We start from the raw sequence: 9,973 nt of genomic DNA, 5'->3' as shown, positions 1-9,973 counted from the left end.
TGCAACTGCCACATCTATTAATTGCTCTCCCAGCCCAATGATGCATGTTGCTAGGGCAAACATGTCTCATGTGGAATGTTCATTATCAACCCTTGCAGTGTGTTCCCCATTAATATGACACAAGTCTGCATAATATGCTGCAGTTTATAGTGCTGACTTTTCACTCATACTAATGGCGTTAATTATATGGGAATGAGGTATTAGTTTGAGCAGTGACTACACAGTTCCCTTAAATTGGATTGTACATTTTATTTGTGGTACGCTATATCATAGTTACGACCCCCATTTAGACAAAAACACACAGCAGTTGTCCCTAGACATGTACCTCCTAGCACCACAATCCACCCTCAAGACTACTCCCATCAGTTCAGGCTGAGTTCCAAGAGGACAGGACAGAGGCCCAAGCTCACAGGCTCCCTGCTGCTCAGGGAGAGGCACCGAGCATGCTTCATAATTATTCTGCTGGCCCTGTAAAGAAGCCAAAGACAATCTCCCTGCTCTATGACTCACACACTGCCAGAGACACTGCAAAGAGGCTCCCCAGGCTGCACCGTCACCATACCACTGTGTAGGTAGGGGCACAACTGTAAACAAAACGCAGGGACCAAAGTGTTTTACTTAAATTTGAAAGATTCCCCTGTTGTGACACACAGCAATAATAAATATGCTGGTCTCACGACACAATATGTTACACAAATTTGCTTGTATAAAGTGTTAAATATTGTCTTAAAAACATCACCATGGTGATGAAATAAATAAATAAACCTATTAAATTTCTAGATAATAGCATTTTAACCAGCTGCTCATTTGAATACTGAAAAAGCAACAATTCACAAAGAAAATGCATTCAAACCCTTAAATAAACATCTGTTAACCTAACATCCCAGCCACATCTGGCAGAGTGACATGAACATTTTGGAAAATACATTGAAACAAAGCATGCAGCCATACGAGCAAAACATATAATGTACTATATGGCAACACAACAATTATAATTAATTGTAAATATAATACGATACAATAAAAGTTACATACAGCCATTAAATGAGAAACTAACTTGTGTCATACAACTATTAAGTACTGCAGTTTTATGGGATTAAATGTGGCTGTGTTATCAAAGATGAGGTAAAGAAGACATAAATCACTGATTTAAAAAAAGGTTAAGGGAAAAGACCTTATAGATGACAAAGGCAAAAAACTGAACCTTAAATGCTGCTAAATGTGTGTTTGAGTTTGAACGAGGAAAAAATTACAAGCTGACGAGCCTCTGCAGTCTAATAAATATAAAACAGTAAGGGGAATGGTAAGCCTGGATCATAAATTAAATTAAATTAGCAAAAGTTATCGCCTTTAAAACCCTAAATTACCCTTCAGATGGCCTTTTCTATAACCTTACAGGAGATAACCCTTTTAGTATACAGACAGTCACTGTACATATTATATTGAGAGAGAAAACAGGTACATGTATATCTGGGTTAAAAACAATGGAACATCTGAATTACAAACTAAACTTTTTAAAGGTAATCCACATGCTTATTAAAGTAATCCATTTGCAAATGCAGTACAGGGTTCTACAGCACTGCACAGTGTAAAACAAGAGGAAATCAATAGAAGGAACTGCATTGAAAAGGTGTTAGCAAAGAGGGGAAACAATGTAAGCAAATAAAGACCCATAAAATAGTTACTCAAACAATACCGCCATCTAGTGGAGCAGTTGGCTATAACTCCACCAGTAAATGACACAAAGCTTCAGGACCCTTTTGCAAGATGACTCCTGCTTATTCAGAAATTTTGGCTTGGGTTCCTCTCTCCAGAGGGAACACGCAGAAGGTTCTAGAGTGAGAAGCATAGCAACAATTAGAGATGATAAAAGGTGCAAAAAAGATACACTAAAACAGGGATTCTCAGCTGAAGTTGTATCAAGACACACTACTTCATGAAAAATCGCGACTTTGACACCTTTTGTGAAGAAACACAATAGTAGTCAATTGTTGCAGAAATGTTATTAAACGTTTTAGTGGAATTTGCAACACTGAAGACCCAGACAAGCTCAATGTTGTATTTGAACGCAGAACTCACTGAAATGGAGGTGACAGGTAACCAACAAGTGTCTTAAACTTAAACGAGCTTAAACTAATGGATATAGGATAAAAGAAGGTAACGCATCAATTGCTAAACGTTTAAATGAGATGGTAATTGTTTTATTTTATAAGTTATTTTGTTAGTAGTTGTGATTTTATTAAATAGAATACTAAGGTGGTTATTTTCAATTGCTTTGCTGCGTCATCGACCGTAATGCCAATTACAAATTCTCCACAGTCTACCAAACTTGGAGGAAAGGCTTTTGTAAATGGTCTGTTTTAACTGTTTTTATTTTATTTTATTATTTTAGACTTGTGCTGTGTTACATGGGGGTCAGAGAGTTGGTTAAGATAACAAATAGTTTATAAAAAAGACTTACCTGCTGCCCCATAAAAAGATAATTTGAAGATTTCTGAACCATTCTCGCGGTTGGGACTTGCGTATTTAACAAAGATGGCGAACGGAAGTGACATCACATTACTGACTTAAACGACGCATTATCAAACGTTTTATTTTTCATGTCAAACTCAATTTTATTATTTGAGTACCTATATAACATCAAAATCTATTTAAATGTAATTTACTTCTTATCTGTCATATGTTAAAAATATCACCTCCATGCTTCCAATTTTGTTTGGATAAACAATCAAAAACTGAACTTGAGAAGTCGTTAAATCATCCACCTGCTGATTGAATACTTTTGTTCCAACCTGATATGAATCTGAAGAGAAAGGTTTAGTTTAATACATTTTATGAAATAAGACATGAACATTGCAATGTTAAAAGAAATCTTATTAAAGTAAAGTTTGATCTTCAGGTATTATCGTGTTAAGATTTTACACACAGGCTTTAATTGCTCAGAATGTCTAAAGTTTTCTGAAAAACTATCCCACATTTAATTACCCAAAATGAAACTAAAAATGATAATTAAGGTTCTTAGACTGGTGCAACCCAGCGTGCAATTAGAATACTATCATCAATTTTCCAATTGGAATGATTAAAGTGTAAGATTTAAGCAAAAAAATACTAGGCAGTGGACAGAATATCACTTTTACATTGGAATTTTTACTTTTTATTTTATTCCATTTTCTCCTATGTATTTATTTATTCATTATGGAAATCAAAGTGAAAAAAGACAGTGAAGAAAAGACAACAAATGCATAAGAGGTTGGATTTTATTTAGTCCACTTTTAAAATTTACATTTTCTGTCAAGATTCATTAAAAAAAGGTAAAGCGTCATCAGCTTTGCAGATCATATCACAAAGAGACTGCAAAAAGGAAAGAGTGAAGTAGAATGAAGATGACTCAATAGGCACATTTTCAAATGATACATGTTAATCTTTTTGATGGCAAAATATGTACAGCAATGATTTTACCTTGTGGTAGCACATGCGCGGGATGTCTGAGTGACAGTTCACAGGTTAGTAAAGCAGAGATCTTTGCAGACATAAGGCCTTTTTCACTGTATATAAAAGATGTATCAAGTTTTCTAAATGAGGCAGTCATTTCCCAAAACTGTATGCCACTTAAATTTGAAATAAATTAAACCAAGAGGAGAGAGATATGAGGACTATCAATGAACCTGTGAAACTAATTGACCGTCGCTTGTCAAACTACGCATTCTGAGTTTAGCAAATGTTCCTCCATATGAATCAAGAATACTGAGCTATAAGTGGACAGGAAATCCACCTTATGAAATAACTTAAGAAAAAACTAGAAATGGATAGTTGCGTTAGTTTGCATCTTTAAAGAGTACCTGATTTTTTCTCTCTCTAGTCTAAGTTTGATACCTTTGCATAACTTATAGAAAACCTGTAACGTTCTTTTTAAAACTCACAGTAATTCATTCATAATCACAAGACCTGATACCACCACAGACAGGCACAGAATTCTACCCTGCAGAATCCACATATCTTCGAGTCAAACACACTGGATATTCCATACAAATAAAGGTCACTTTTCCTGTTTATATACATAATACTTTTGTACAGTCTTTGCACTTCCATTATAACAGATTGGAGCATCTCCACATACTAAGTAAATGGACATCAAATCATGTTCAGTGGATTAAACCTTGAGTGAATCCAAAGCTTAAATAAAGCACTTGGTTATAGATGAAATTAACAAGTTCTACTGCCTTTGCATTGGAAGAAAGAAATTATAAAACGCTGTCATACTGGGTTATCTTCGGGATCAGGGTTGAAGTGAGCCTAGGATACAGACCGAGGTCAATTAAGCATTCCACTATAACTTTGTGAAGAAATGGTTAATGGTTTAATAAACTTGACCAAATAACACTGCCCATGGAAACATCCCCCTGTACAAACAGCAGAAACTGAAAATTCCCAAATGTTAACCAGATATGCTAACTAGCAGAGTGTTGCATTGATATAGTATCCTGATCATGTTACCAAGTGATTTAACGTACACACCAAAACAACATAAACAGCATTATAATTTAAGGAAATGTTAAAATCTGGATCAGCCAATCGGCCATTGAAAGGGGAACAACAGAATAGGAAAACTTAAATCCGAAATAGGAGGCAGTGAATGTTCAAAGTCGGCTTTAGTCATACTCCATTGACATGTCCAGTCATTCCACCTGCTTTCATACTGCAATCAGCTTATTCCTGGCTCACACCCCCGTCCTACAACTGCAGGAAAAAGAGCTGTCATATGCCCGACAGCAGTGTAGACTAAACACAGTTGATTGGCTATAAAGCACCACTGGCCCTTACATACTAAGGATCTTGCAGAGGTGGAACATGGCTGCTGGGCCATCATTAAGCACAAACCACAGCCTGCAGTAGTGTGAAAGGCCAAGTGGTTTGGGGGTTTGGTGGCTGGGCTGGCATTTAGGACGATGGTCACTTGGATCCTTTGGAAGGGGTGTCTGTCTCTGTGGATTGGCGGCCATCGTTCCAGGCCTCCCGGGTGCTCTTAAGGGCTTGTGTCCGTTGCTGGTCCACAACCACGTAGTCAACACGCTCATCTGATGCTGCCATGCCAGTTCCATTGCTTTTCATCTAAATACAGAAAACAAATAGGAAGTTGGTCTCAAAAGTCCTTAAATCAAACTATATAAGATTACGAATGAGTTGTTCAAAATGCAGGGGTTAAAAATATTCCTACCTTCCGAGGTGGGGTAGACTTGCCAGAATCAAGATCCAAATCCAGGTACTCCACCTGTTTGTCTCCCTTCGGCTTCACCATTGGGCTGCTCCCACCATCCCCAGTCATGGGCGCACCAAGCTTCATGTTCTAAATGGGCAGGAAAGTATGCTTTAGTTAAGAAAGATCAATACTGAGGCACTTTTCCACAAAAAGAAATGTCATATCTGAATACTATCAAGCATTGTCACAACTAACATCAGTTAACTTTGATTGAAACAGATTTGCCTGATATTTCATTAACCAAAGAGTCGGTACTTTCACAAAGCTTGTTCTGAGAGAGCAACTGCATTCAACATCACCAAGTGCAGATTTTTTGTGTATTTGAATATTTTAAAAGAGGTATTCAATCATACAGATTTACTTGATGAAAAAAAATGTTTTTTTAAAGTGCAATAGTGAACAAAATGTGTAGTGGTTGTCAAAACTGGGGCAAGTGGAGAATTTCAGAAATAAATGGTTATCAAAATATTTGTGGTTATCAATTGATTTAAATTATAGAATTTTTTTGATTAGTGGACTTTTTATTTAATTTCATACAGGCTTGAAACTTGCCAAGTTTGTTTGCTGGAGCATCAACTCTCCATATACCGTACCTGTTTCAGCTTACAGAAACAAAACTAAACCATCATGCCATAATTTTAAGTTGCTTCGAAGTTGTCCAATGAAAAAACAAATAACCTTAAAAAAGAAACTCTTGCTTTTACACAATATAAGAAGAATTTAGAAAGGTTTTGGTACTTTTTGACTCATTGATAAAATATAACTTTGTATTTGTTGTACTTTCCATGTTTTGATGTTGAATAAAAACAGTAGTTCACTCACATTACTTTGTGTTTTCCATTCTTTTGCAAGGATTTGTCTACATGCTATTTATGAGCAGGTTAGAGAGTTTTCATCTTAGTTCAAAAGTTAAACTTCTGGTATTGTGACAACACCGATATACAGCATCAACCAATAGGTAGTGTTATTTTCTAACTTTTAGTGAGGTGGACTTATTAGAACTAGAATGGTGACAAACTAGGACACACTAATCAAAACAAAAGCTATGGTTTAAAACATCCAAAAATCATAACAAAGTGTGCATCCAAGCCAGGCTCTAACTGGTGTAATAACAGCCCAGCAAAGTATGATGTTTTTGCTGAATCTTTTAATTTAAGATCTGCGTAACATCTCAAACTTGAAACCTCTGGTGTTCTGACAGGGAAGGCCATGCACTTTTAACCTGGCAACCCTGCTCACCTCCTCTATGGTGTCAAGTTCCTCCACCTCCCTCTTTACAGGGGTGATGGGGACTGTGCAGTAGAAGGACTCCTCTCTAAACAGCGTGAGAAGGAAGAAGTGACAAAGGAAAACAAGAGAACAGCAGATGGTCAAGAACAAAATGCAGGAAAAGGAAAATGGAGGAAGCAAAGTCTGACAAAGTCAGAGAAACGAGGAGCTAGGGAGAAAGGAATAACCAGGAGTATTAAAAGAACAGGAGGTCAGCAGACAATATAAAAGCAAATGTTGGAAAAAGTTAAATTGTTAAATTAAGAAAAAAGAAAAATGGTACATCTAATACCCCAAATGGAAGAGAAAGAATCCTAATACAAAATGGTATCCCATCATTTTCAGTTCATGTATAAAAAAGAAGATTTTTTGAGAAATCAGCCACTTTTTTTTGCTCTGCAATTATCAGTGAACGATTAATTATATTTCAACTTGATTATACTGCAGCCAGTACCCAGAAAATAAAAAGGGCTATTTTGAACTACAGTAAGGGTACTGATAGGAAAAAAACACATACATGTTTTCTTAAAGAAGACAATACCTGAAAATAAATAAGAACAAAAGATAGAGCATAAAGGAAACAGAGCAGCAGAAAAAGAGGAAACTGCCAAGAAAAGAGTTGAAGTGGCGAGGAGTCCGTCTGCGGCAATCAGTATTTTGACCATGTTGACATGTGCCTTTGTACCGTATATGGGATTTCTGTGGGTTTCATTGCAACACCAAGAGCTCAACATTCAAGGATGTAAGGGGTTCAAACTTTTTCTGCCTACTCTCTTTGTTATTGTGCTTTTGTTGTGAGACTGTCTTTTTAAATGTATTACATCATGTACTGAATAGTTTCAACAAACCCAAAAAACAAGAAAGACAAGAAATTTGGAACATTTTCTCCGTAGCTTTGATAATCCATGATTTAACAAGTACAGCAAACAAGTAACAATGTTACTTCTTATATCAGAGGATAGTTGTGTGTTACATACTGGTTCATCTGTGGACATATTAGAGACCATGGGTACATAATTCTCATCACAGTCTTCGGAGTCAGTGCTGGAGGCCGTACTATGCACTGACAGGGGTCTCGATGGTATTGGAAACCTAGAGAGACTGAGCAGCATTCACAATGTTTACACACCAACTTCAGGCAAATAAAGTCTCTGGTGAGTGAAATATATGTTACAGGCAAAACAGGCACAGCTTAAAACCACTGCAGCCAGGAGAATCGCTGCAGCTCTAAGCACAGACCTTATCCCTGATAAGCCAACAAGCACAAACTGTAGGTTAGGCCTGAGATGTATCCCAGACTGGTTTGTATGAGCAGTGCTACTTTGGACACAGAGTGACTACAGTAATGCATGAAGTGTTAGTGCTTCCTTCGTAAGTTAATTGTATCTACTGCAAAAGGGAATGTTCACACTAAATACCATTTTCCTACACATAAGAAAAGGAACATCAAAAACTATATTTCGTGTTGTTAAAATAACAAGCAAGACATCAGGCACTTTGAAGTGCAACCAATTATTTTCATTATACTGTGCATTGTCCTCCCATTAACAGTTTTCTCAATGTTGAAAAGCACTCCTTATAAGATGGGTGGCACAGTTTGTCTCCTGAGAAGCCCTCCCCCAGCTCACTTCAAACTAGTGTGAACACCCCCTTGTTTGTTAGTATATTGTAGAAATACGCTGAACACTTAGGATACTTACTCGCGAGCGAATGACCGTGTTACAGGCGAGCGGATAGGCGTACAGGGCTCCTCCCATTCAGGCAGTGGTTTGATCTCCAATGGGGCGGGTTTTGCTGAAGGAAGATACACATTACAGTCAGTTTGCTAACGAGGACAACAGAAAACAGTTCCTTATAATGTAAAGATCCATAAACCTATGGTATGTGTTCATATTCTTGTGTTATAAAACAGGGAACTGATTCTAATGCAGATCGAAACTTGAAAAAGACTGCTATGAATGTGCATGTGAATAACAAAAAGCATTTAAATCATTTTTGGCTTTTTTGACCTTTGACTTTTAAAAAACAACTATCTAGATTTACCAATTACTACCAGTAGATGTGTGAGGATTTTAAATATCTGTGAGACTTGGTTTGACACAGTCCGTTTCCTTTAGAAGCTGAAAAAATATATATTTATGCAATATATATCTTTTTAAGTTTAGCTCTTATCAGAGCCTAATGATTCAAAAGAGTTGATGTTACATGAGTTGAGTTATGTATCCATCACTCATAACCAATGGCTTGTCTCTTATGATACAACGTAAACTCAACACTAAGAAAGAAAAAAAGGTAGGACCTGCTGAATGTTCACAGGCAGGAGTGTAGATATGGTGATTTCTGTGAGTCCCTCTTTCATTAGATTATATCATTGTTCAATTTCCTTTGAAAGAGATATCTACCACCTTCCAGAACATGAGAGTGTTGACAATACTTCAGTTGTGGCTATGTGTGTGATTTGGAAGCACAATATGCTAAAATGCTAAGAAAAAACACAAAGAGACGAAGAAAAAGAATGTTTGGTGAGACAATGGTCTGGTTGAGTGTATATGAAAAGTCATAAAAGTGAGGGGATTTTCATGAGCTGCAAAAACTGTATTAAATGAAATTCTCCATGCATGAGGTATACACTCATCCCCACTCCCTCCTAGGATAAAAAAAATAATAATAAGACCTGATTAATGCAACAGATCTGACATATGTTATCACATTGTTACATATCTTATAGAATCTCAGAAAACCTCAGAACCCACACAGAGCACTACTAACAGCATGCAAAGAGTCAGGATGAAGTTGAGTTTTGACAAGTCAGAGAGTAGAAAAACACACAAAGGCAGTTTCAATGTGGAGTACCTACCCTTGCGTCGTCCCCTCGGGAATTCACCTACGGTTTGAGAGTCGGTTCGCTCTAAACCAACACCTTTTGCTCTTATTATTTTAGGACTCTGACCTGATTGGTGAAAGAAGACTTTACTTATTAAAAATTTTTGGGTGATCACAACAGTTAAGCCCTGCTGTAGCAGCTGCCCTGCCATGCAAAACAGAGGACGAGACTTTGCTGAACAAGGAAACTACAACATCACGTACACCCAATCATCTTTTTGTGCAGCACAGTTATCAAGATGATGATTGTCATGACAACAGCAGACATATACTGCCAGACATGCACCTCGTTCCATGCACTATGGCTTCCCACACAAAGACTGACATGACAGCTGTGCATGCACAATGAGCACTGAGAGTATACGGAGAATGTCTTGTTGAAAAGGGCACATACAAGTCTGCAGAGTAGAGAAACTCAAGGAGATGTAGCTTTGATAATATTAACACACCATACGAAACTTTCTCCTACAGCACACACCAGGGAAGAAACATTGAGCCATATTCTAAAGGTGAGATAATTATTTTCAGCGGATTTACACATTAAAGAGTTAATAACAGAATGAA

At 37.1% G+C, this 9,973-nt stretch overlaps 1 protein-coding gene across 13 annotated transcripts in view; it reads right to left on the bottom strand.

Annotated features, from left to right (window-relative positions):
• Window positions 1-3,239: 3,239 nt before the first annotated feature.
• Window positions 3,240-9,973, bottom strand: part of gab1 (GRB2-associated binding protein 1) — a 51,152-nt gene continuing 44,418 nt past the window's right edge. For 7 of the 13 annotated variants that reach the window (XM_065957050.1, XM_065957054.1, XM_065957057.1 and 4 more), the window contains 5 exons: window positions 9,384-9,476; window positions 8,227-8,320; window positions 7,504-7,627; window positions 5,216-5,344; window positions 3,240-5,109 (listed from right to left, as the gene is read on the bottom strand). In XM_065957050.1, coding sequence (XP_065813122.1) covers window positions 4,951-5,109; window positions 5,216-5,344; window positions 7,504-7,627; window positions 8,227-8,320; window positions 9,384-9,476 — 599 coding nt within the window. In that variant the 3' untranslated portion in view covers window positions 3,240-4,950. Of the gene's footprint in view, window positions 5,110-5,215; window positions 5,345-6,496; window positions 6,573-7,503; window positions 7,628-8,226; window positions 8,321-9,383; window positions 9,477-9,973 lie in introns of all 13 variants that reach the window. The other 6 variants (XM_065957061.1, XM_065957069.1, XM_065957052.1 and 3 more) reach the window with 5 other exon arrangements.

This window comes from Labrus bergylta, chromosome 1 (assembly GCF_963930695.1).
Source record: "Labrus bergylta chromosome 1, fLabBer1.1, whole genome shotgun sequence".
Taxonomy (NCBI): Eukaryota; Metazoa; Chordata; class Actinopteri; order Labriformes; family Labridae; genus Labrus; species Labrus bergylta.
The sequence above is the reverse complement of the archived record's forward strand: the minus strand, read 5'-3'. Positions and strand labels throughout refer to the sequence as shown.